Below are 27,551 nucleotides of genomic sequence, written 5' to 3'. Positions count from 1 at the left end.
CCCCTCCCCCCCGCCGGGAAGCAGTGGTATGTTCCCCACCCCACCCCCTTCCCGCGGCGGTGGTGCGCGCCGCGCGTGCGCAGTGGCGCGGCCGGCGCTCAGCTGGGCAGTGTTTACAGCTCCGGAGCGCGGCGGGACGGCGGTGCTGCCGGGCCCGGGAGGGGAGCGGGCCGCACCGGGCCGGGCCGAGCCGCCGCTCAGGTACGGCTAGGGGGCGAGGACACCCTGTCCGCTGAGGTGCGGCCGGTCCCGGCTCGACCTGACCTCACCGGGCCGCTGCAGCCCCCCCCCCCCCCCCCCCCGCCTTCACCTCAGCCCCGGCCGGAGCCGCGCCGCCTCCTCAGGCCGTTGTCCCCCCGCCTCAGCCCTGCATGCGGCCTTCCTCCGGCAGCGGGGCTCCCGCTCCTGCTGGGAGTGCCCCGCGGTGGGGGCACGGCCCTTCTCCTGGCCTCTCCCCCGCCCCAACACCGCCTCCCCGGCCGGGCGGCCTGGGCTCCCACTGGGGCTCTGGGCATGGCTGGAGGCAGCGATGCTGTGTGGAGACCGGGGCCACCCAGGTGTAATTAAAGCCGGCGGGGGGGGGGGGGTGGTGGTGTATCAACATCAGGCTTTCCTAGACCCCTGTCCCACTCTCTCATCTCCGTCACTTTCGTCGGCAGCAGCCTGATAACGCAGGTAGTGATTGAGCTATGTGGCGTGGGGCTTTTTAATTTGTTGTTTGAGAGGGTTAGAAAGGATCGGCTTGAAAGCTGTGCCAACTGTAACTTTTTTTTTTTTTAATCACTAAATAGCCTCACCTTTGTTTTTTCCTTCTGGAGCGTATTATGTCAGAGCAGGGATTACCCTGGAAATGTGTTGGGGTGAAGAATTGCATTTTTGTGCCTTGTGTATTGTTTTGAGTCTTCCCCTGTGCATCTGCTGGTGTTTGCCTTGGAAGAAATTGCTTTAATTTCAGTGTTTTGTTTCAGGCGTCTGAATGCAGCTTCTCATGTCAGACTTGTTTGTTTGTTTGTTTTTCTGTTTTGTTTTTCTTAAAGGGGAAGATGGCAACATGCAATTGAAGGGATGTTTCAACACTAAAAGGCTGCTGGGTTTGATACCTGTGTTGTGACCAGCTAATGATTGTAATTTTTGCATATGAACTTTGTCCCTGCTCAGATTTGTGGAAATCTGTGCTTTACCTAGAAACGTGAAAAGTGCAACTGGGCTAATTGTGGAGGGAGAAGTTTGTTAAAAATAAGCCCTACTCATAGTCTTGGTTCCTGCTTCCAAGAGGAGAAGGGAAACAAGGTTAAACAAAGATGTGGAATTATCCGAAGAGGAATTTAAATGTCAGAGTTCTGTGTTCTGCATATAAAACATGCATTTTATTGGAAGTAAGCTCGTGTCCAGTAGAAGTGATCACTTCAGAAGTAACTGACACCTGTCACAACTTGGATATTCCTTGATCTCAGTAGAAAAATGTCTTCCATGTTGTAGAACATGGAAGAACAGTTGTTGAGCAGATAGCTGAGCTAAAACCAGGTCGGACCAGTTGTGTCAGTGGGGCTTGCGTACATCAGAAGGAATTTGTTGGGGATCCAAAGTGGAACACTGGTAAAGGCGCAACTCTTTAGTCATAGTTTAAAAATGTAGATTTTTAATAGCAAATGGAGCTTAAGTGGAAGAAAGAAGCAAGCCGAAGAACAAAAGCTACAAAAGAAAGTCAGGAGAATCAAAACCCTCAGGGAAGAGAGTATTTTAATGCAGAATGTTTTATAAAGCATACTGACCAAAGATACAAGCAGCCCTCTATGTGCAGGTGCAACGAGTCGATGTGTACATAAGGGGGGGGGGGGGGGGGGGGGAAGAATCAAATTGGCTGATGAACACAGCTAAGCCTTCAACTTGATGGGTTTCCACTGTGAAGAATAAAACACAATCATTTTTTGTAGAGAAAATGAAGGAGTAACTGTGGAAGGGAGAGAGGTGGCTTTTTTTTTTTTAAGTTTTATTAATGGTCTGGAACTGGATTGATGTGTTTGAGACATGAATGTATTAAAAACTGACTTGAGTTCCCTGCCTAAGTGCATCCTGTTTTGTGTATCTCTGCAGGTAATCAGGATGGTATGTTATTTGAATAACTGTGAAATTTCCTTAGACTCCTGTAGCTTTTCTTTTTTTCCTCTGAAAATGAAAGTGTATAATTTGCTCTTGCTGAATGTAACAAATAAACCCCAACAATTTAGCTGTAGGCAGATCTTCTGATCCCAGGAATGAGCTCTAAAGCTGCTGCTTCTGTGGTTATTATTGTGAGCAGAGAAAGGCGTTGTAAATAAATGCATTTAAAAAAAAAATAATGTTGTGTTTTCTGAAAAGGATTTTTTTTTAAGATATGAGAAGAAAATCTAGATTAATTTTGAGTGATAAGTTCTTCTCCCCCTATACCTTTTCCTTTAAGACCTATAGATATTTTACTACATGAAGCGTATAGCCATGTAATGCACAGTCAAGGAAGGTGCTTGCTTTTCTTTCCCCCACACCAACAAGCCTGAACAGGTTGCTGGAGATGATCGTGTTGGTGAAGTCAGAAGTGTTGGTAATTCATAAATCTGTGTCACTGAAGAGTTTCCAGATTGGGGGTTAGCTGATCTAGGACTTAAGAGGACCTAAGAAATTCCACAGGCTTCAGTGGAAATTCTCTGTGCAGTTGCTGTCTGTATCATTAAGTGCTTTACTAATGATGGTGGCTCAAGCTCTAAAGATGAGCTGTGTGAAAGTGCATTTGCTAAAGTAAGCAAGCTTGAACTCTAGATCAGAGTTTTTTTTAACCTCTGTGAAATCAGCATCCTGATGCATGTTCAAAGAAAATGTAACTTGAGATTTTTTTCTGATTCTTGCTGCATGTGTCTTCGTCTCTTCACTTCCCCTTGATGCTATTAGAGATAGAAAGTGTGCGTGTGGCAAGAATTCTGACAGGCAAGCCAAACTTGCGCTGTTCATTGGATTTGCAATGGAAAATGACCTATAAGCATAGGAGCTAGAATAATCCTTTATATAAAAGGGTTCAGTGAAAAAGCTGACATGCTAGTAAAATGTTGGTAGTGTTTGAAGACAGGCATTGCACATTTAAATTGTCTATTGTGATTTTCCCCACTAGTGTCAGGTACTAGATGCCAGATCTGCTGCATTTTGTTTTTCATTGTTTGGATGGGGCATGGGGGTGCTGGTGGTAATGTTTTTCTGGTGTTTGTCGTCCTTAGAGTACCTCAGGGTCTCTCTCAAAGTACTTCATATACAGCAGCATAATTTAGTGTTCAAGTGCATGCTCTATACCTGACCTTCCTTTATTATTCTTTTAGTTTTAGTGCTTATAGAAAACTATTGAAGATGGGAGGTGCAGTGAGTGCAGGAGAAGATAATGATGAATTAATTGATAACCTGAAGGAGGCACAATATATCCGGACAGAACTGGTAGAACAGGCGTTCCGAGCCATTGATCGAGCAGATTACTACCTGGAAGAGTTCAAAGACAATGCCTACAAGGACTTGGCATGGAAGCATGGAAATATTCATCTCTCGGCACCATGTATTTACTCTGAGGTGATGGAAGCTTTGGATCTGCAACCAGGGCTGTCATTTTTGAATCTTGGCAGTGGCACTGGTTATCTGAGTTCTATGGTTGGACTCATCTTGGGTAAATACCTTTTCAATCATGTTAACTGGTTACGTTCGATTAAAAAAGAAAAAGTTTTGAAATTGGGAATGAAGATTTCCTCAAGGAATGAAACTGAAAGGTAGCCAGGAAAGTAAAGAATGCATTAATCCAACTGGCCAATTTATCAGGATTCTTGCAGCCTTCTCTCTGGAACCGGATGGGATCCAGATTTCTGTGGCAGTTCAGAACAGGCAACGATGTGATTGCACAGGTGGCTGTAGTGGATTCCTGCAGGACCAGACACAAACTTGGGTTCGTCGTGCCTTAAGCAAGAACCCAGCTCGGGAGCAGGAGTGCCATGTTTAAACTAGGATTGAGCACGTCTGCAGAACCTGTGACTGTAGCTGCTCCCTGCCTTGTTTGTTCAGTCTAGACAGGACAGTGTAAAAACACGTTTGAGATCCAATTTTGACTCTTACCAATGTACAGGTGGGAAAGCAGTTAGTGCATCAGAACTGACTTTGTGACCACATCTACGGTAGGCACAAAGCGTCAAAGTGCAATTGTACAATTGCAGTTCGCCCTTAAGTATTTCAGTCAGCAATTGTGCTGCCAGGGTAGATAGCAAATGACTGTAGGGTACATGTTTTCCTTTAGCGGGGCTGTCAAGAATTTTAACTGCTGAAATGTTTGTTGTCAGGATAGAGCCTCGCTCCCCTCTCCCATTTGTGGTTTTCTGCTGGGTTTGTTGAGATTACCTAGGAAGCCAATATGTAACTCCAGGACTTTTGAATTCCTTTGAATTTTTGGAAAAGTGACCAAGTCAGTTCTGAATAAAAAGCGTGCGTGCTGAACAACTTCTGTATTTTCCAATTTATTTTTGCTGTTAATTGAGGTACAGTGTATGGTGACTGTTCCCGATTCCTTTGGGGAGATTTTTAGCATACCAGCAAGGGGGTATAAGAATAACAGGGGTTTTTTGAGGGATTTATTAAAACATCTGGGCTATTGCTCTGCATTGGAATTTTTTCCAGGTGGTCAGTTTTACAGCAATAGTATCAGTGTTTCCCTCCTACAGAGGAGTATCCTGCATAGTTAAGAGCAAATGATTCACAATCAATTGTGCAAAACAGCCTCATTTGCTGCCAGAAATTGCAGGTATAGGGTTGCAATTCCCACTGTAGTACTAAGATAGCTGACCCTACGCAAGCGCTGACTGTCTGACGCTCAAGGAACAATCTGTTATAGGAAGTAACCAAAACTGTATTCAGTCCTGTTGGATTTTGTGTTGTTGCCTGTTACCGTTATCCTAGTGTTCTAAATTTGCAGGTCCTTTTGGTGTTAACCATGGTGTGGAGCTTCATTCCGATGTGATCGAATATGCGAAGCAGAAATTGGACTTCTTCATTAAAACAAGTGACAGCTTTGACAAGTAAGAATGCAGAATGCCTGTTTGGATTCATTTTGTGCATTTGACTTTAGTCAATGCAGTCCTTGCTCCCATGTGGCAGCTCTGGATTCAGGGTAATCTGAGGATTCTGGCTCCTTAGGCTTGCTGAGCTGCAGTGTGTGACCTTCAAAGTTGATGTGTATTGTGGGGGAGTTTCAGAAATTTTTGCAGTGTTTCTAATAGCAGTGCTGCTGTTGCAGAGCTTAGAGGAAGCTGAAGAAGTTACTTATTTTAAAATGCACTTGCAGGTAACAACTTGAAACTTGCAAATAACAATAATAGTTATGTTTGTGATCTGAGAGCATGCACGGTTATCAGAAAAATAGGAACTGATTTCTGTGGTGGCCTAATGTTTTATCTGAGAAGAAGAAAAATGGTGTTTTAAAATATGAAGGTAGTTTTATGATGATTAAGTTGGTACTAAAACTGCTTGGGATTTGATTTATGTTCTTGCTTAGAACCTCCATTTTGCTGCTGTCACAAGTAATAACTTTCCAGCAAGATAACCATTGCCAATAGTAACCTCAGCAATAAAAGTTGTAGCTGTCATATTTTTGGATTCGTCTCGCAGTTTGTTCAAACAGGGAAGTAAAGCATCTCTGGATACCTGATAGTCCTCCTCTCGTGGGAGGAAGAAAATTAAAGTCATTACGTGCTGGAATTTAAACTGCTCAGCCTTGTGCTGTTACTGCTGTACTGGAAAGCTGCTGATGACAGGGCTGTATTTTCTTGATGTTGGCAGCAGACCGAAAGTTTTCAGTGTGGATGGTGCTTGCACATAGATGACTGAGGTTTTTTTCAGAGTCACATTGCTATTGTTTGAATAGGTGTTTTAAAGAAGATTTTTTTCTCTCTCCAGACAAAGATAGCTATGGAGCAAAAGTGAGCTGAATTCAGAAATCAACACGGCTGGAAAATTGGCATCGCCGAGAGAAATGTCTGCTGGGTTATGCTGTTAGAACACCGTGTGCAGGAACTGTTAGCTGGCTGCTCTGAATGTCTAGCACGCTTTGCAAAACCAGAAAGCTTCAGGAAGTGTTTAGGAATAAATAGGTGCTATACGGAGCTGCCTCTCAGGATACCAGTAGAAGAATGGATATGTTGTACAACTTCTATCAACATCAGCCCTTAAATGTAGGGCTTAAAGTTTATGTAGTTTTGGATCATGTAAGAAAACCAGAAGCATCATAGAATCATTCATTTTTCTTCTAAACTGAACCAGAAATGCTATAGGCAAAAATTCTTTTTATGAAGGGTGAAATCACAGTTCTTTTGAAGCTAATGGCAAAACTTCCATTGGCTTCAGCAAAGCATATTTCTGAAGCATCAGGTGATAGTTCGCCACAACAGCTGAAAACCATTTAAAAGCTTTTGAAAATGCCAAAAAACCCCTGGTGCAGTCCTTAAAGAACTTTAATATTTGGAATTGCAGGTCTAATATTTATATTTGCATATTATAACTGAGTCAGCATCAGGTGACTGAAAATAGCTCGTTCTGAAGAGTTATATGCAACTCAAGGATGAAATTATACGTCCTTATACTTTGGAGATTTTCATCTGTGAATTCTCACCTCATTGTTCTGTGGTTTTGAGACTTCTAGCTGTGGTCTGTTCTGATAATGTCTACAGTATATGGGCTTCGGAGGAGAAATCCTGTGAAACTGTTTTTTTCAAGTATTTTTCATTGTATCATTTTTTCAGAATCATGAAAATAATTCTGTTTGATAAATTGTAATATTCTTCTATGATACACATCTTCTTCATTTTCAGATTTGAATTTTGTGAGCCATCTTTTGTTACCGGCAATTGTTTAGAGATTTCTCCGGACTGTACTCAGTATGACCGTGTTTACTGTGGTGCTGGAGTACAGAAGGAACATGAAGACTACATGAAGAACCTGTTGAAAGTTGGGGGAATTCTTGTCATGCCTCTAGAAGAGAAGGTTGAGTGCCTTTCTACCCATGTTTCTCTCTGTTATTCTTAATTCTGATCTCAGTTTAGTCAATAGCTCTTCCTTTAGTTTGCCCTTCTTGTAGCAGGTTGAAGAAAGCATTAAGTGCACCAGTTTTCACTATGAGTGGAAACTGAACTCTGCGTACTTAATAATATTTAAGAAATTCATAGTTCTACCAGTCTTTCACCTATTCTGATCTGTTGTTGTTAATTGCAGATTTACTTTCATGCTGCAGAAAAATGTCAGCAAGGCTTTGTTCAAGTTATATAATCTAGTGTTGTACTTAATGGCAAAATACAAAATTTTACACCCTAACTAGCTTATGAAAGAGCATGCAAGTTGTCCCTGTTTAAAAATGTCAATGGATTCTTTTTAGTAAAAAGTGGGTAACTGCCCTGTGTGCGAGCTCAAGATTGTAATTCAGCTTATCTTTTTGGTGTAAAGGTGTGTTGTTTTAACGGACTTGAATGGCTGAGGTGTAGGTACCTGACCTTATTACCTCTGTCAGGGTACTTGAGCAGAGTGCAGAGTTTCTTCCCAGTAAGATGCTGTGCAGTGAGTTAGTGTAAGAGATTTGAGCTGGAACAGAAATCCAGTGATCTGCAGACTTCCTTCAAGAGTGAATGTTCATCAGTGACTGACATGTTTTCTCAGTGGTCAGACAGAGCTGTTCTGGTTCAGAATTGAGGAAGATCTGGGAAAGCAGGGTGACCCAAACTGCCATGCTCTCTTGCAACAGATGAAGTTACTCGGGGCTAGTCCTGTAAGGAGTTCTCAATTTTCTCAAAAAACCCCAGTGTTTCTCCTTATTACCTAGCTTTAACTGTTGTAGCTTCTAGTACTTTAACCACTTGTCCAGGCAGAAAAGTCATTTGTTCATTTTTTTGTTCAAAAATCTTACTGTGGTTCACACAATGGACAATAATCTCCTTGTTTTGGTTTAGTTGACTAAGATAACTCGTACTGGTCCTTCTGCCTGGGAGACCAAGAAGATTCTTGCTGTTTCTTTTGCTCCTTTGATTCAGCCTAACCACGCAGATTCAGGAAAATCAAGGCTTGTTCACTTGCGTGAGTACAGACATTCTTGAGTATGGGGGAGGTTTCTTCTGCTATTTGGCTGTAGGCTGCACCTTGCTTCCTTAGATGTGACATCCCTATGAATCCTTTCAAGGAAAATTACTCCAACTGCTTCCTTCTTTGAACAGTTGTCTAAATCTGGTGTTGGATCCCAGTCTGTCTTTGAGGATATCTGCAGAGGCCTGGTGCGAGAATCAGAATTGCATAAAATAGATTCTAAATACAAATGACTTCTTGTGAAATTGTACCTAAACTTTGTGGGATGTTTGGTCGTTGTTTTTGCACAGGCAGACATCTGTGTGAATCCTGAATTGCGTACTGTCATGGTTCTCAGGCACTGTGCCATGGTGATGGAAAATACACAAGCAGTACCTGTGAACAACCATTATATCTACTCAGAGGCTCTCACCGCCCACCGATTCAGAATTATCCTGAACCTGGAATGCTTGAGGGATAGAAGTTGTGCAATTTTTGGTTAGCTGTTTGAAATGCAGGTCATACACAGTGGCCTCAATCTTTAGATTAAGACTTCAGTGTAGAGAGGCCTCTTAAGAACACATGAAGACGGAGATGCTTCCATAAAGAGATTAGTCAGGCTTTGTTCTTATTCTGGCAAGATGTCTTTGCATGACAAAAAGCAGCTCAGTAAGCAGTCCATACAGTGCTATGAAGTCCATTAAGTGCATATTTCAGCATACTTTGTATGGTGGCTTTGTAGTGAGACCTACGTATATATTACATGCATTTTTTTTCTGGTTCCTTCATTCAGGTCACAGGAATGCTTACTTGTCAGTAGAAGACAGGGTTTTTTGTTCGCTTCAGTTTAAATTCATTTTAGTACATGGATGTGTGTGCATCAATACATGTTATTCTTTATGCTGCATGAGTTATGTTGTGCACTTAGGGGCTGACAGCAAATAAGTGCAGAAGACAGAACAGTTTTCCAAACCATTAATGTGGGAAGTATTTTAATACAATAACTTATTGTATGCTTCTATAATTACTTTTACCAAATGGTTTCCAGCCTGTCTTCACCCACTAAGTCTGAAGCAGTTTTTGAAGAGCATAAATAGTACTCATGTTTTATAAGTGAAGAACTTGGCAAAGCTGAAGTAACTTCACAACAGAAAAATCATTTTATGGAGGAGTTAAATAGACTTGAGGTCTAGTTATCTATGGTAGGAAAATATCTTTTTCTAAGTTATTAAACAGTCACAGTTTCAGTCACTAAGTCTGCATTCTTATAATCTTTAAGACGTGTATCTTAAAATAATTGTGAGGACTTGACATCAAAATATGAAACTCTTCTTTCGTCCCATTCTTTTTCTTCAGTTAATGAGAGAAATGCATAATTAAATTTTGTTTGGAAAGTTACAATACAGTTTATCTGAGTTGACAGGAGTTGAATAGAGCTGTTTTTGTAATCACGGCAGGGAATTCAAGTGGCCTGATTTAATTTGAGCAAATACAACTTTTCCTATGAGTACTCTTGAGGGGAGTTTCTCCATATCTGTTCATGGTTTTCGTTTTGTTTTAGCCCCAGTGGCTGTTCGCAGCCTCCAGGATCTGGCTCGCATAGCCATCCGAGGAACCATTAAAAAAATTATACATCAAGAAACAATGAGCAAAAATGGAAATGGGCTGAAGAACCCCCCAAGATTTAAACGAAGACGTGTGCGTCGCCGTCGCATGGAAACTATTGTTTTCTTGGACAAAGAGGTCTTCGCTAGTCGTATCTCCAACCCATCAGATGATAACAACAACAGTGAGGATATCGAGGATGAGAGACGAGAGGAGGAAGAAACTAAACCCTCTGAACTAAAGCCAGATCCCCCTGTAAACTTTTTGAGAGAAAAGGTCTTGAGTCTGCCGTTGCCTGATCCCTTGAAATATTACCTGCTTTATTACAGGGAAAAGTAATTTCCTTCTTCTAGAAAGTGGGAATTAGGCAGAAAATAAAGTACTACTTAGGGCTTGACAAATGTATACCACTTGCTTGCCTGCTAATATGACCACCCAAGGCAGTAGGCTAGCTGGGGAATGTGGCTGCTGTATACTTAAACATTATAGCTTTTTTGAGTTTCTTCTTTCTTCTCAGTTGTGTGCTATAGTTTTATCCTACAGCAGGGATTCCTTAGGAAGCAAGTTGGTGAAATGCTCAGCTGCTTATGGAAAGGAGGATTTAATTCCCTGAAACTAACTGCACAGAGATACTCTAAAAATCTCATGGCTGCTCTACCGATTTGCAGTTTTTACATATTCTTAAGCAGTTCCCCAAAGACCTCTGCTGTCTGTGCTCTCTCCCACTAAACCTGCCATGCGTTTACCATGGTGTGTGATTGATGGAGGATGAAGATTATTAGTAAAAACTGACCTGGCGAATCTTGTTTCTTCCAGTAATCTAAAAAAGCACAACTTTTACAGAAAGGAAAGAATTTTTGGCGTTACCCTTGCGGCATCCAGGTTTTGAATGAGAAGGAAAGCATCAGCTCCCCTTTGGTTGGTCTCAGTTTTGCTGATAAACTATATATAATTTTTCAGTAAAAGTTAAAAATGTTTTACAGAATATTGGTTTTCTTAATGGGAAACGCCTGTTCTAGTGAATTAATCTGAGACGTAAAGTTGTTGGGTTTTGGTTTTTTGGTTTTTTTTTAAAGCGATGGAGGCAAGTGAAGAATTGCAAAGCTGATGAGCTTTGACGGGATGCTAGGGCAGTCAGGGTTGTGACTGTTGTCTCTGGAGATGTTTACAGAGTAATTCTGGATGGGGAAGAGGGTAGAGAGGAGATGCGGAGCAGTGAGTTTGTGAAAACTGACTGTGAAAGCAGAATCTGTGGATTTTGCTGTTGTGTGAGATCACTTATGTCTGCGGGGCTGAACAGAGTGAAGTGCAGAGCGCTAGCCTGAGCGGAGTGGCTTGTGTCCTGGTAAATCAGCCAAATGTAGTTTTGTGGAGAGTATGTAGAACCTGAAAACAGTCTCGAAAGCCAAATCGATGCAGTTCTTAGGTGTTTGGATGTGTGTGCCTCCGCTGTAGCAAGGTGGCTAGAATACAACTTGTGCACACATGGTCCACATACAGTAGGTGGAATGAAGTTGGTCGACTTGGTAGGTTATTTTATTCCTGCAGCAAGTAGATGTTTTAACAGGCTCATATAGAAGGCTTTTATACTCTGCAGTTCTGTGGATTTGAACTCTAATTTTTATTCGCAAGTCTTCCTGTAATGGTGATGGAAGGAGATATCATGTTTAGAAGGGGAAGTTTACTTGGTTCAGCCTGTTTGAAAAAAATCTACCTAAACTGGTAAAGGCTGGAAAGAAACCCTTGAGCTTGTATTGATGTGAAATACTCCTAAAGCTGGGGGGGTGAAAACCCCATCTCAGTAGGTAATGAAGCTATATTAAGGCATTGCCCCATCAGAAGCACTTAAGTTGGTATCACTTTGATATCTTTTTTTTTTTTTTACGGTGTCTCCTCATTTTCTGAGGAATGAATGAAGACTGTCTTGCCAAAAATAAGCTGGGTTTTCCGTTAACGGTACTGAGTTGCACAACTTGCTTAATGATAAATAGTGTTTCGAAGTTCTGTGCGGCTTTGAAAATAAACAGGTAACTCTTGTACGTCTAAGCCCGAGGTGGAGAACTCTTCCTTGCTTAATAGGCTTTTTGTGTATCTTTCAGAATATGATCTGATAATATGGTGTCATGTGGCTGCTGGCGCATAACACAGTTGTAGGCTGTGTTTTGCCTCTGGTTTCCTAAGTCTCCACTTCTGGTCTAAATGGTACCCCAAGCTATCTTGCTCCCTCACATTTTTATTTCTTTATTTTAAATGAGGCAGTTCTGTGGCCACTGAGCTGATGGTTTCCTGTAAACATGCAAGTACCCATCCTGTAATTCTGGCAACTACAATGAATTTCTTTCTGCAAATGAAAATCCTGAATATGGTGGTAAATAGAGGCTTAATAGAATCTACGTGTAATATTTCTCTGTGCTTCCCCAAAGGCTGTCGCCTCTGTATTTGTTAGGCATTTCTCTTAATAGCTGTCACACCAGGTACGTGCCTTTCTGTATTGTGGCACAATTTCCATATGCCTACGTAGTACAGGGTGCCTCCTACTTTTGGCTACCAGGTCATCCTTCAGTTTTAATTACAAAACTTCTTTTGAAGAAGTTGCTTTAAAAATGACATTAAAGTTCAGATTTGTATTAGTAAGCCTTGCTGAGATTCTGTTAAAGCTGACCAGTTGAGGGAGAATTATCTTTCATTTATCCCTGCTTGATTTTTATCCCCATCCCACCCCCAGTTGTAAAAGATATTTTATCAGATTTTTCACCAGATTTGCCTTTTTTATTACATTTGCTAGATTTTTGTAGCTTTCTATAAGGTGCATAAAATACTGCTATTTTTCCTGGATAAGGTTGAATAAATAAATATATATACAGGAAATTTATGTTCTAGGTTGTCAAGTTGTCCCTTTGTCGAAAACCCCACAGATCCAAACAAACACATAGTAGAAATTTTATGTGTAATATAATTGTGAAATAGTATTGCTTATAGCCTGTAAATGAAGGGGAACTGTAAATACATTTTCCCTGTGCACAAGCACTTGCACTGTAGTTTTGTATGCATTTCTAATAGAGTAATTGTAGCATAACTGTTTTTGTATAGTCTGTAAGCTGTCTAGGAATTTTACCTGCTTTGTTTCCTTTTGTGTTCTAAGTAGTCTTCACTTTAATGCTATGTGACTCCTTTTAGGTTTTGATACTGCAGTAAATTTGCAAAAAGAAATGAACTTCAAGCTGCTTTAATCATTAGTGTGTAAGTTGCAAAATCTACGTGTAGAAACTAGAGTTAAATTGGCCTGAGGCATGCAAAAGTGTTACGCAATTTAAACTTTATTAAGAAGTGTTTCTGTATCAATAAATTCAGTAAAGACTTTTTAGCCTTCTTAACATGGCTTTGCATCATGTTGTGATTAGAATACTTTGTAGGTAAGTACTTATTTCCATATCTGAAGGTTAAGACACTAGAGCACTAGAAAAAGCACTTAATAATATGGTGCAGGTGCATAGTTTTAGATGAACTCCTCAGAATATAATCTCTCAAAAGAAACCTGCCCAGCTGATGATTTCTGAACCTTTATGTAATGGAGTTGTGCAAGATGTATTTTGGAATTAGCACACACAGAACTGATCTAGATCTAATGTTTCAGAATGGTTAAAGAGCGAATTCACTTTCCTGGCTGCTAGACCTGTAGACAACAGATAGCAAGAGGTCATTTAGTCCACTTCTGTACTTCAAGGAATTGCTTAAACCAAACATGTCAGGAGTTTGTTTAATGCATTCTGAAGTGCAACTCCCCTCTTGTCTCCTGTGCTCTGTTTCAGTGCTTAATTAATGCAGATTTTTAAGAGCTGATGTTCAAGGCTTCCGTTTCACTAGTATTGAGAATAATATTTTGGCTTCAGCTGTAATAGGGAGCTGATCATAATAGCACATACACTGTTGTTAATTAAATGTATCTGCTAACCTTTACTCCACAGGGTAATTACTTGTAGTCTCTGTTTTTTCCTGTCATCTGTGTGTATGATAGATGTCCTTTTACCAACTATAACATGAGACTAGTTCAGTGTTAATGTTTTCCTTCACATGATGCTTGCTGAAAAAAAAAATCCTTTTCTGCTTTGGAAAGCTATGGATGTGTCATACAAATGGTATCGAGTAAATTAAATTTGTCAGATAATGTTTATGTTCACTTCATAGTAAAATGTAAAACATCACAGTTCCCTGGGAAGTAGTGGTGAGCTCCTCAGGGCAACTACTCCAATGAAATCTTTCTACCGGGGCAGAAGTGATCGTTAAAAATAAAACGAAGGGTGGGGGGAAAAAAAACTCCACACCTGAAAAACAAAACCAAACTTCCTTGCACTCTACTGGTGTGAAAAAGTCTGTCTCGCAGAGGCTGGAAATGCTTAAGCATGGGACACAAGCGTTCACTTTCGTTCCTGTTGCTTAGGAGTTAACTTCTGGTTCTTGTTCAGAGCTGCACACTCCTTTTTAAACAATTTGTCATGTTGATGGAAAATAAGATAAATTAATGCAGGAGTAAGGGAACTGTGATTGCTAGCATTTCATAACAGCTCACAAACATCTCATTTGTCATGAGGGGGAGATAAGCAAGTTAGAAGAGGTGTCTTCCAAGTTCAAGTGAAGAGCTGCTTCTAAGTAAATGTATAGCTTGCAGAACTTGGCTTTTTGCACTCAAATTATTCCCTGTGGTATGGCCACTGTTACATCTGCTGACTTGGCTAAAGATCCCATTCCCACAAAGCAGTAGGCAAATACCCATCAATCCTTCCCGAAGCTGCCACCCGTCGCACAGCCAGGCGCTGAAATAAGATTCCAAAGATAGTACGTATAGAAACATGACTGATGCCTAGCCCAGCTCTCCTGTTAGCAATATAAATAAACCTGGAAGGCATTTTTTTTTTTGCAGATGGTAGGTTTAGAGCTCAGAGTTTATGCACCAAGATGTAATTGGAGGCAGAAGGCAAAAGCCTTGTATTTGTAAAGTGGCCAGATGTGCTAGGGAAGATGTTGACGACTTTCCTAAATACTGAAGCATGGTTTAGAAGAGAGCATTTTTGTTTGTTTTCCTAGAAATACTTCTTTACAGAGCAGCTCTTAAGTAGCTGTGTTACCCTGTCCTCACGGAGTTCAATGTGTTTTGGAAAGTGATGATATGGGGAAGCGATCAGGCTGGAAGAACATACGACTTAAGTCTTGAAGACTTTGGCATAACCTACGTCGTCTTTTCTGATGCACATGAAGGATGCACTTAACTTCTCAAACTGGAATTAAAAGCTGTCATTCACCTGGAGCAATCTGCCCTCCGCTGCCACTTGTTGTGTAAAGGCTGAGGCAGATAATTTAGCCTTTTACAACCTGGTTTTGTAACAAAGGGTTGGGTGGCCGCTAGAGGACAGTCTGCTCAAAACCATGAGTTGGGTCCACGGGGGGAGCGGGGAGGAGTTCGGCGAACTTGCTTAAATTTCAAAGTGGTGTCAGGGCAAACAAACACGAGATTGCCTGAGGACTAGATGCAGAAAACCTGCAGTATAATGCCCTTTTACAGCTGGGAAGAAATACAGCTTTTGCCATCTATGACGTGAAATTTGTAAGTGAAACCCTAAAACTCAACACTCTCCCCGAATGCTCAAGTGACAAAGAACCTGAAGGGAGAAGAGAACCGAGGAGGTTGAAATGTTACTCTTGTTAAGTACTGTTTTGTCACGTTAATTATATTATAGTTTACAGTATAAAGCAGACGTGCAGGTTGATGGGAAACTTTCGTTTGATCTTCCAGGTCATGTGGAATGGTGCTGTGTTTGGAATTCCTCAAGTACCTTTATATCCTAATGACCGTTAATGCCTCACACTCATGCTAAACCCACACGTTTAGGGGCTTGTGTAGTAATAACTTAAAGACAAGCTGTTTTCGCTCTAAGCTTCTTTATAACAGTAAAAGGTGATTAATTCAACTGGAAACAAGTCCTCCCTTTTGCATCTCATTTTTATCATCCAGTGGGAGAAACAAACTGAGGTCTGCATTTCCTACAGTTCAAACTCAGTTGATTTCATTGTTTCTTTCCCTCTTCACCCCTCAGTTGCCTTTAATTTCTCCAAAATCCTGACATTTTTCCAAGTGATGTCCTTGTAGAAAGAAATTGTACGAGCTAAAAGGTCTTTGAAATGAATCAGCTTTTACTCTGCATAAGAAACTTTACAGAATGCATACAATCAGGGTTTTTTGTCTTTATTTGCAGGTTATTTATCTCAGTTAGTGATCTCCCTTTTAAAATCACTTATCTGTAGCATTCCACACTCCCGTCAATGGTTGGAAACGTATTTTTGCTGGATGTTGTAACTACATGTAATAAGAGACAGCCTCTATCCTAAAAGTCTTCCCGCCTGATACATTTGACAGGCTGTTAGATAAGATGTTATCCTTAGTTTGCAGAGAGTGTGCTAAGGCAAAAATTTTGACATAAAAAAACTTGACCCTGGGCCATCTGCGTCCTGGCTCAGCCTTGGAAGCCCAGGGTCATTTTTTGGTCATTGTCCGTGAAGGTACGTTCTGCATGCTTTCAGATAAATGCCTGAGGAGAAGGTGAGGAGTTAACTTGCTGTTCAAAATGAGAAGGCAAAAATAAATCAAAATTTAAGAGTTTGTATTTCAGCACCGCAATTAAAGAGGGATGGGAACGGTCTGATCTTCGATGATGTATATAATGGCAGAGAGGGTGGGCGGTTGGACTGTCAAACTGCCTTAATGTAATTGCAAACACATGCTGATGAGTCCCCTCCTCCTGGACCTCAGGGCTGGGAAACTTTTTTTTTTTTTTTTTTTTTGTCAGCTCCCTGCAGTTCAGAATTGAGGCAAATACACTCCAGCAAACACCATGCTGATCAAATCTTCAGCTCTTCGAGGCTTTTTGTGTTTTCTCCTCTTGCCTAGTTTCTCCTGCTCCTGTCCTAGTCGCTGCCTGTGCTTCAGGACTACAGTAAGATGCATGCATCTGATGTTGGAAACCATCCCCGATATCCCACCTCAGACAAACATACTGTGAGTAACCATTTCATTTTACTGCCTTTCTTACGTGCTTGGTCTTTAGAAAGAAGACAGAAAAAGTCAAGGCCAAAGGCATGCTTTTTATCCTCTTCCTTTTTTTCTGCAGAATTGTCTGCATCACAAACTGTTTCATGCTTTTAAAGCATAAACCAGAAACTGCTTCTTTTGACATCAGTTAATTGTTAACAGGATAATCAAGGGAATTGAAAAATTTCATAAGAATAATGCCAGGGTGATCACTGGAAGACAGTTTTGGAGAATCAAAGGTCACAAATGTTAAACTGAGCTTATAGAAAGGTACACAGTTTACATTTGAGAAGGCTTTGTATATGGGGGTAGGGGAGAGAGAGGAAATACAGCAGTTCAGGCTTTTGTTTCTACTGAATCAAACACTTTTCTAATACATACAACACCATTTCTTTCCCAAACTTTAAGTACTGGTTTTCCAGTTTCTATCTGAACTATACAAAACCAAACTTAAGGCTTATTTGGAAAGCGACAACTGTGGTAACTCACAGATTCCTTGAGAAATGAAGTACCTGTTGGTGAGGAGGCTGCTGGCTGAGTCCATTCGAACAGGAAAGGTGGAGGAAAAGGGCATGTAACGCTTGGAGACTCCTGAACTCAGCTCTTACTGATAGAGCCAGAGGAGCACTTCCCTGTGATTCTAAACTAATCCTAAACTTAAAGGTGGCTTTAAGATGCAGTGGAGTGTGACAAACTACTTCCCTTTGTGTTACTTTTAGCTGATCCCTTGGTTTGGAAGACCTTTTTTGTAAATAGTAGGAAAGACTTGTCAAAAATTTATCTTTATACTCATCCTCCTTAAACTGCTGCCAATTGTAAAACTTTTTCGACACTAGTTTGAGAAGTTTTTCCCTGTGCCTGCAACAAACCACATTTGGTCTCAGCCAGAACATCTATACCAGAATTTCTCCTGTAAACATCTCACTGATATTGCTAATGCATTTCCTCTGCTGGCAGCCTAAGGAACGTGATGTGGGCAGGATGCTGGCATTTTAATTGCTGCCACCCAGATCTGCTTTGGTGGTTGGAAACCACAGAGGTTCTAGCATTAGTGGCACCCAGGAAAATGCCTACACTTGCTACAGCTGCCAAAGCTATGCTGTTGGGGAAACATTGCAGCTGGGCTACTTGGGAGTCACCCTGACATGGGGCAGGTCGGAATCTGGACTTGCTCTCTCCCTAGGCTAGTGATGGAGTGGTTATCCTACAGTGTGGAGCTGGTCAGTACTGTACGGCTTGTTGCAAACTGTCTGGGTAGTGGTTATCTGCTCTTACAGCAACTTGCAGAGTCTGATTCTCCAAATTGTCACCAAACTTTTTCCCCCCCCTTATTCCCCTGCATCTTGAAAATATTAAAATATTTTAAATACCCTTACACTGTTCGATTTTAGCAAAATAACTTGTTTCTCCTTGTTTAAACATAGATTTTATTGGGGGAAAAGTTTGTTTCATTGGCTGAACTGAGAGAACTTAATTTCTGTTCTCTGTTTGAAATGAGACAACACTTGCTGTCACACTGGATAGCCTGAGTGTGTTTCTGGTGGAGATTCTTTGAGTGCAGAGGGAGGGAAATTTACTGTGGTCACCAACTTTTTTTCAGTACTGGAATGGTGTTATTTCTAAATGCCCTCTGGCAACAGCACACTTCATTCTCTGTGCTGCAGGGGGCAAAACCTAACTCTGGTCCATGGCTTGTCCTTGCAGCTTTGGTAAAATTCCTTGCTGTAACCTAGGTGGCATTGAGTTGTCTGTAAAACTCAATCTAGAAAGGTGACCAGATTTTCCAGTGCAGTGTATACAGTCACCCTAATTCCCTCTCCCCTGCTCTAACCAGTTTGCATGTACACTGCTGGTAAATGGTCCATGTTTTGCCCGCTTAACCATTTGGAAAGCTGGTTTATTTAGTTGAACATGATAGCCACAACCTTGAATGGGAAACTGGGTTTTTAAACATTAACTAAATGGTATAGGGTGAGACATAAAAGTAGTAATATTCCAAAATGAGATGACTGTCTTTATAGACCAGTATTTTTTAAGGAGATTTATCTGGTTTATTCTCTTTTAATACTGTCTGCATAATTATAAGCAAAACCATACTGATGAGCAGAGATCCCATTAGATATAAAGACATACGAGCCTGGTAAGTGTTCTCTGTTGGCAGATCATGTGCCTTTATATGGTGTGTGGCAAGTAAAAATCCTGACTTTCTGGCTATCTTCAAGATCTAATGTATGGAATGCATTTGCCAGCCAGCATCCCATTGTATCTGTTATAAATAGCATTTGCATAATTAAACTTTTTTAATTGTGAAAGATCAAAGAATACTTCTTAACCAAGCCGCTGACTACTCCAACTTTTTGGTATGTTAATCTTTCTCCTGGGAGGACCGTTGTGTCAGAGTGAACATTCAGAATTATAGCAAGAATAGTCTTGATCGTGGAGTTATTCTGAGTAGAAAATGTGGGATTGTGATATTTTCCACATTTGCCCTTTGGTATGAATAGGACCGAGTCTGTGACTGCAGATACAAACACCGATCCCAGGCTCCAGCTCGGTTCCCTCGCAGAACAGCTGCAGTTTCCAGATGGAGTTTGCTTTGAAGTTGGGAGTTTGGGACTTTCTGACCTCCGTGACTCCGTGCCACCCTCTCTCTCACAATCCTAGAAGAGTGGGGAAGTCTTCTAGCCGGCACACACTGTGCTTCAACAAGCCCCGTTGGCAGATGGCCCCCTCGGGGCTGTAGCCAGCTGGCGGAACTTAGAGCAGCCCATAGCCTTCTCCGAGCGATGCTGGGGTTGGCATGGAACCAGTTCCAGGATTGATGAGCTGTTACTGGCTCCTCTTTGGTCGCCATTTCCCTCCTCCCTTTGCAATCCCAGCTGGGTGCAGCTGAGGATCTGGCCCAATGTCTGGTTTTAGCAATAGACTATTTATCTTTGGTAATGAAGTCTGTTCGTTTTATCCTGAGCAGAGAATGGGATGGCAGGAATGGCTACACATGTACAGATAAGTAAGCTATAAAAATTCATGGTGTATAACTGCAAACGTATTTTGGCTGCTGTCTGTTCGACTGGAACATGATTATCCAGATGTGATCTGCTGGTTACCGCTGGGATTCAAGCAGTTCTTTTCGCCAGCAGCCCAAAGAAGGGAACAGCTGTGAAACATACACTCAGAAAATTTCAATAGGTCTTTAACCTTCTAAGTCATTTGTTCTACAGTGTGACATTTAAAACAATAAACGTTGAAACGTGTGGGCATGAGTAGAAGAAATCCATGGAAAGAAGTTCCCTTCTGGCTGGCAGCTAATGGATTGCAATCCAATTATCCATGGGTTATTCTCCTTTCTGCATTATGCATAACACATAATGAATGAGTACTTCTAGAGAAACATAGCTGAGGGCACAAGCAAAGGCGGCGCAGTATCTGGGATCTGAACGCATCGCTGGCATGAACTGAAGGTGACCCAGTTGTTCACAGACCTGGTTGCTAATTGGGCAGTGTAAGCACGGCCAGCCTGACAAGTTCTGTTGCTCGTCGTCGTCGTGCTGCGTGTTTGGTGGCCGCTCGGTTCCTTTCTTCCTCCCGCAGATCGTTGCGCTGCAGTAGGGAAGGCTGTAGTAGGACAGGGTGTAGCTCTCCTGGTCTTATCTTAAGGAGCGTAGTTTTGAGAAGGAACTTTATGCATTTGTTGGGGAAAGGTTTACTGAGCAAATGAGTTCTTGGAAATGCTGCTCCCTTTGTGGTCTCTGTCGTGCGCTTTGGGTTGAAGAAGGGATTACTCATTTCCTCTGCATGTGATAGTCTTATATGCAGCCATTAAGCGCACACCCACACATTCTGGATGTGCCAGGTGTGATCTCTTTCTGACTTCTCTCGCTGTAGTATTTAATCCTCATTAAACCTTTTAGAGGTGACCAAAGTCTTCTGTATGTTCTGTTTATAGAAGTCCCTTCATCGGAAGGAAAATGCGGAGGGAAGGTATTTAAAACATATTTTCCTTCCTAGAAACATTCCAGCATCTTTTGATGAAAACATCCTAACTCGTGGGATTGTAGCTACCTCAAGGGTTTAGAAATCCTGCCTTCGCTGAACTCCACAGTGCTTCATCATCTGGTTCCCACTTGAGTATTTGCATTTTAATTGACCTCACCACATCCTTCTCCCCATAGGTATACCAGGATTTTTTCCTGTGCTCTTTAAGGAGAAGTCGATATTTTTTGATGAAAGAATGTGTGTGTATTCTGGGTAAAGACTTAAATGGTCATGCTCTTAAAAAGAAAAAAGCTGACACTTATGCTACATGAGACTCAATACTAAAGAATGCCCCAGCAGTTCATTTAAGCTGGCATGGTGCTACTGCTTCTTGGGCTCCATGAAAAAGATAGATCTATCTTTATGCTCTGAAATTTTCTTTTACTCCCTCCAGATCAGGGTTAGAACACAGTTCAGCAGGAGGGAAAGTTGTCTTCCTTTGATGTGGGCAGTATCTTGAATAGATGGTACAAAGGAAATACGCATTAGGTTAAGAAAGTCTTTCTCCTTGCTGACATGAATGCCCCAGAATAGACTTAGATGTTTTGATTAGGGTCAGACCCTAATCTCCATACCAGCTGTTAATAGCTCAAAATTATCTAAGACTGATGAGCTCAACGGTTTGCTGTGTAATCTCCCTATTTGAATATGTGTCCAGGGCCAAAACTATGTTTTGGAGATATTCCTTGCTCCTGCCTTTACTGGCAAGAGCTAAAGGGATGCCCTGTGGCAGGTGACGAAATCATTCCAGCAGGGATGAAGCACCAGCAGACCCCTCCTGCCCTGGCACTGCCTTCAGGGCCAGGCTCTGAAGTGCAACATTGACGCCAGCTTACGTGCACAGAAAAGGTGGGATCAAAACAGCTTGGTACGTTGACTGCTGAATTACTGTCTTGCCCCAGCTGATGCAGAGGGAGCCCTTTTGAAAATTTGACCCGTTTGTGGGAGCTGAAATCTTAAAAACCTGGTTTCAGGAATGCCTATGGTAATTTCTTAATTAAAATCTAGTGTGCCTATCCCTAAAACTTCAAAATGTAAGCAGTGTAGCAGTGCAACAGAGAACAACAGCCTGTTCTGCAGCATGAGGCGCTCTGCATCTGCTTGCTCTTCAGTGGTTCAACCATGATCGTATAATCTCGTTTACTAGTATTTCCGTGCTGAACATATTTTCCTTCCTCTTCGCTCTTTGAACAGTCAAATCTTGATGTCTTAAGCTGGTACGCCCCAAAATAGCCAGGACTTGGAAAAAACCCCAGCCCTGAGCCTCCCTGCGGTCTCCTCATCTGTCTCGCAGAGATGGCAATGCTCAGCTGTCCATGTAAGGATTTGGAGATGAAGGCTGTCATTTATTAAAGCCGTTTGGGGATTCGTGTGTGAGAGGGACATTCCTCAGTTGGGGAGCTGATGACAGTGAGTCTGGAAGACTTCATTTCCATCTCAGCAAGGCTGTTTTCCCTTCCTGCCAGGACTGGAGCTGTTTGGCAGGATGGGGGAACCTGCAGAGCCGACTCCGATGTTCTGCGGGTAAGTAAGAGAAACAAGCATCTTTCTGATAAATGTTCTGGCTCCTCTCACATATGGGAAACTTGACCTAAAAATTGTGTTTAGGATGTCTTTCACATCCTCCCTTCCCCAGGAAACACTGGAAGGAACCTCAATGTCTTATCTCTGTTTGTAAAACCACCTTTACTCTGTGTCTTTGTTGATAATGATTGCGTGGCTGCCACTTACTCAACCAGTTCTGGGTGAAATGGTCCAGAACTGCCAGCATCATTGCTGTGCACAACGTTTTGAACACAAAAGATGCTTCAATGAAACCAATGCAGTAATTTCCATGGAACTGCAGTAAAATACCTCTTGTAGCTAATTATCTGCTTAGTTAACATAGTAATACATGATTCTGTAAAAGCCTAAATAGATTAAACAGAAATGGAAGTTTCTTGTAAAAGCCATTGATTGCTTTATATGCTCATCAGTGATAATTATTTAACACAATGCTTTCAGGAATGATTGTTCTGATAGCAGCTGAGAGGATCAGAAAGATTCAAGTGTCATTCTGTAAAGACCTGTTTCCCCATCCATGTGCAAATTCTGGCATTCTTGATGAGCCTCTGCAATGGGGTTAAGAGTTCCCAGAGCCAGAAAAGGCGAGTTATTTCAATAGCAGATCCTAGATTATCCACATATTCCAGCCGAGTTTCCTGTCAGAGCTGTGATGCTTTGGCACGAGGGTTTGGTGAGATTTTCTGCTGAGCCAGTCAAGCTGGTGTTGCCTGGAGGGATCAGTACTGCGTGATGCAGGACAACTGCTGTCCCAGGCCTCCAGGCACTGTGTATGTGAAGGTAGAAAAGGATCTGGGATCCTCTAGCGGCAGATATCCCCTTTATTCCTTGCGGAAAGGTATCTTGTAATCCCAGGCTGTTGGCCTTGAAAATATGGAGGAGAGTTAAATCACAAGGGATTTCTTTTTTTCCCCCCCATCATTTTGCAAATTCCAAGGTGGAAAGAAGCAGGCGGGAGCGAGGGAGCCCAGCTGCTGGTGCACACGGCAGCTGGAACGGGCTGGCACGGGAGAAGCTGTGTGGTGGGTCCCTGTAAAAAGCACACTTGTTGGTGAAAAGAAATGTAAGGTTTCCAGAGTGAGTGCCCTGGGAATAGAGAGAAACAAACGTTTCTGTGTAAGAGGGGACAAACTCTGTAGGGAATGTTCTCAATCAAATACATGCAAGCCAGGAATTTCCCAGTGCAGCCCTACATGGCATTCATTACCAGCTAAGCTTCAGGCTAAGGCAAGGTCTGGAGAAAAAACACTATGGATTAGCCAAAGTATTGGGGTTTTTTTAATGCATTGGTAAGGAGGAAGATGTGGGTTCCTCTGGGTCTCCAAGGGCTTTCTTTGCTGTGTAGGGACATCCACGCTACTGTCTTTTTACGGCTGTCTTGGGTACAGGGAGCAGAATAGTCTAGTCCATCCTTCTGCCTCCAGGGCAGGATCCACCTACCTAAACCGTACGTGGCTAATGTCTGTCTCACCTGCAGTCCACCTGAGTGTTTTATTAGCCTTGCTATTTAAGAGATTTAAAAAAAAAATCCGAATCTGCAGTTTTAGTCAGTGACTATTTGCCCTTTTTTCTATCTGTAGCAACGTTCTGACATAGTTATTGTATCTATGGCTAAATAAGCCATTTCAGTTCTTTTCATTGTCATGTTTTCTAGACTTCAGATCATTCCCATTGCTTTCCTCTGGATTCTCTCCAGTTAATTCACATCATATCTTGAAATGAAGTGCTCAGAGTAGACATGCAATGTTTCAGTTTCCTTTTTTGTCTGTGGGGAAAGCTGTTGCCTTTGTGTGATGGAGAGCAAACCAGAGAGTGAGCTTTCCAAAGGAGTGCAAGACAGTTGGGGTCCAGGGACTCATTTGAAGGTCTTCTCTGGAACAGAAAACAGAAGAAAAATCAAGATATTTCATTAAAATAATAAGCTAAGTTTTATTCTATGCTCCTTGGGGGTGGTGTAGGGGAAAGGTTCCTGCATGAAACCAGACCCCCATTGCTCGCTCATCAGTGGGAGCTATCAGGAGGCATCTCTCCATCCATGTGCTTAGCAGGAGCACTACTGAGAGATGGTCCAGCCAAGTGACAGCCATGAGACCTCTGTTCGTGACACAGGGTCACTCCTGCCAGGCTCTGCAGCCCAGGTTTGCTTTATTGCTCTCGCAGGTGAAGCAGCCCACCGCCTGGGAGGTCAGACTCGCTTAGGGAGCTGGAGACCAGGTGCAAAATTCCACAGCGCCATTTCCAAGGAGTTGTTTTTGGCAAGCAACCGAGAGTGAGAACAACCCTGGGAGCAGAGGAGCTTGTGTTTTATTTTTCTGGGTTTTCAGAGATGTTTTCAGTCACCTGTGGCTCTGGGTTTTGCTTTTAGTTTCAGCTGTGGAAGCTATGCGCTTATGTGTGAACGCTGGGGTGTAAAGGATTGCAGTTGTCTTTGTTCATGAAAATAGTCTGATTTTTTTCTTTTCCCCACCTGCAGCCTGTGACCCAAAGTGGTATTTTACACTTCACTGCCTGCTTCCCGCTGCCTTCCATGAGCATCAACAGCTTCAGCCCTGACCCCTGTGTATTTCTTCCATTTATTTGTTATGTTCCCTATTACCTGTAGCCAGCTGCCTGGACTAATTACACAGCTCTTTACAGCCCCCCCGGGCAGGCAGAGTTGGTGTCTGTGCGTTACGGTGTATAAATCAAGTTTGCATTTCTTCACCTTTTTTCATGGTCTAGTCTTTCCTCCTTTCCTTATAATGAGGCCGTGGAGAATAGTCAGCGTGTTGTGCTATCACCTTTGCCAGTGTTTGATTGTATCTGGCTTTACGGTGTCAGCCATTGCCTTGAAAAATCCGTACAGATACCCTCAAATTCACATCATCCGGGAAGAGGGATATTTAACACCTTCCAACAAGAAGAGCAAGAAACGTGCTTTTGAAGCAATGCAAGTAAAGCCAAACGCGCCAGAAAATGTCAAAGGTAAAGTTACTGTTAAAAACTGCAATTCCAAAGGGTGATCCTTCGGGACTGCAGTTTGCAGTGGACAAATGGGGCTTGTAAATTACAGTTCCAACACTTTTTTTTGAAATATTGAAGCTGTGTTCCTTCCTGCCCTCTAACTCTTCTCTGTGCAATACTTACCACTAAGAAAGGGGAGAGACTTCTCCCTACATCAGTCTTCTCATCCCTTTATTCAAGGTTGAAAAGTTACAGAAAGGAAACAACACAACAGAAAAGACAGCTTCCACTGGCGTGTGTTCTGTTGCATTCAGTGGTAACAGAGCAGAGATTTAATATTTCAGTGTAACTTAAGTAAAAATGCCGTGCATTTTCTGCCTAAAAAGTAAGAAAATTTAGTGGGAATTTTTTAACATACAATAACTAGTTTTGCCAACTGTTGAGCTAAAGAAACATTACATCTTAAAATAAAATCAGCTTTACTTACTGTGTATCCTCTTCTCGAGTTCTTGCTCAAAGATGTTTCAGCCCCCTTGGATACTCACTGTCCGTCCGAGTTTACAGCCACCTGCAATGAATGCACCTCTTTCTAATCTTAATTTTATAAAGGCCACAATTCTTGTTGATGCCTGTTCTAAAAATAATTGTTGAACTTGTAGCTATTTGTAGAGTTCTTGTTTTAAACTCTGCCTCCAAATGCTCTGTAACTTACCACCAGAATGACGGGCAATTCAGCATGTTCATTTTTTTTTCCTCTTAAAGCAAATGCCCTTAAAAGGCTGCCTTAAACCAAGAAATAGGTGCTTGTTCTCTAAATGGGATAGATCAGGCAGCGTAGGAGAAAAAAAAGCAACTTCATTGTTGTGCTTTGGATAGAAACTAGCAGCAAACCCCATTTGTCAGCCTTTTGCGATTTGTTGTTATACGCTGGGCCATGGAAGGTGCCAAATCAATGCATGTTCCCTATAGAAGTGTTTCTACTTGGTTAACCAGGTTAAACCACTTAGCTCTTATTTTATTATCTCATTAGCAATCAAAAACCCATGGTTTAGGGCTTCAAGTCGATGTAGTTACATGGACAGCCCTTGAAATTTGCCAGAATCCCCTGGACTCCACTAATTCTAATTGAAGTTGGCACAAATTTGAAATGCAGGCAGCGATAAGCTGTTCTGAGTCTTGGAGCATTGCAGAGCAGAATGTGAAATGCTTATTAGATGAGGTTATTTGATCAGATTTAACCATTTTAGGGCAAAGATAATTTTGCTAGGGAGCTAAAAAATGGGTCCACGTGATAATATGCATTCCTCTACAAATCAGTATGAGATGCAAGTGTAGTTGCACGTGAACTTGGGGTGTTGAGCAGCAGACCTTGTCCGGTGTGCATGGAAATGATCACTTGAGTCTTTTCAGTCTTTAGTTTTCTATGAAATTAAAATGAATTTTGTGAACGTAGGCTTGTCCTGGCTGTTGGCTGACTTTGCAGACAATAGTAGACCCCAGCCATCATCCCCACTCCTTCTCCACTCTCCTCCCTGGTCTTTGTCTCCATTTCTCCAGTTCGTGTAGGCCTGGTACGACAGACTCTCCCAGGAGCCCTTCTCCCTTCCTCCTGTGGGTGATGCTGATTGCTAATGGCTTGTTTGTATCACGAGTGCACTGATTGTATTTTCTGCTTTCAGAGATTTACGTTTCAACCACATCAAGGAGATACAACCTGAAGCCTTCAGGAGACTGAAGAACCTCAACACGCTGTAAGTTCCACTCAGTGATCCTGCAGTGAGGATATCCATTTATTACTCGTGTTAGTACTATCCCCTGTAATGGCTTAAAGATGGCCTTGGTCTTTTAGTTATTTCAGCCAAGTTGTGCATATCCAGCTAAAGCTTTAAAATGCTCTCTGTTCTACCCTGGATCATGTTTCTTACCTGTTTTAGTTGAATGTGACGTTTAATAACTTCCGTTTTTCACAATTAACCTGTCTTTTTTAAAAAAAAATTAAAATCCTGATGCATACTGTTACTGACTGAGGATGTTTGAGCAGGTATGGCCTTAGAGTAGTCCGTAAAAACACTTCTGGCCTGGGATCAAGATAGTGGAGGGATGCATTAAAAGCTTCTTCCTTTCCATGGCCTGCTCAAATGCATGAACCACATTAGTTGCTCTACGTGATTTTGACTGAGGTGAGAGTGCATCCTTCCAAATGCCATCTTGTCCCTATGCCTTGCCCTAG

At 42.0% G+C, this 27,551-nt stretch overlaps 2 protein-coding genes across 2 annotated transcripts in view; both read left to right on the top strand.

The window, feature by feature from the left end:
- Positions 1-154: 154 nt before the first annotated feature.
- PCMTD2 (protein-L-isoaspartate (D-aspartate) O-methyltransferase domain containing 2) lies at positions 155-13,898 on the top strand. Its single transcript, XM_050907122.1, has 6 exons — positions 155-201; positions 3,342-3,676; positions 4,967-5,069; positions 6,858-7,029; positions 7,986-8,109; positions 9,656-13,898. The coding sequence occupies exons 2-6, from the start codon at positions 3,370-3,372 to the stop codon at positions 10,036-10,038; spliced, it is 1,089 nt and encodes a 362-aa protein (XP_050763079.1). The 5' UTR covers positions 155-201; positions 3,342-3,369; the 3' UTR covers positions 10,039-13,898.
- Positions 13,899-16,583: 2,685 nt separating this feature from the next.
- LOC127023277 (peroxidasin homolog) overlaps positions 16,584-27,551 on the top strand; it is a 43,293-nt gene continuing 32,325 nt past the window's right edge. Inside the window, exons 1-2 of the mRNA XM_050907339.1 lie at positions 16,584-16,747; positions 27,001-27,072. Coding sequence (XP_050763296.1) covers positions 16,584-16,747; positions 27,001-27,072 — 236 coding nt within the window. The remainder of the gene's footprint in view (positions 16,748-27,000; positions 27,073-27,551) is intronic.

This window comes from Gymnogyps californianus, chromosome 17 (assembly GCF_018139145.2).
Source record: "Gymnogyps californianus isolate 813 chromosome 17, ASM1813914v2, whole genome shotgun sequence".
Classification (NCBI taxonomy): domain Eukaryota; kingdom Metazoa; phylum Chordata; class Aves; order Accipitriformes; family Cathartidae; genus Gymnogyps; species Gymnogyps californianus.
Note: the sequence above shows the minus strand (reverse complement) of the source record. Positions and strands in the feature narration are given on the sequence as shown.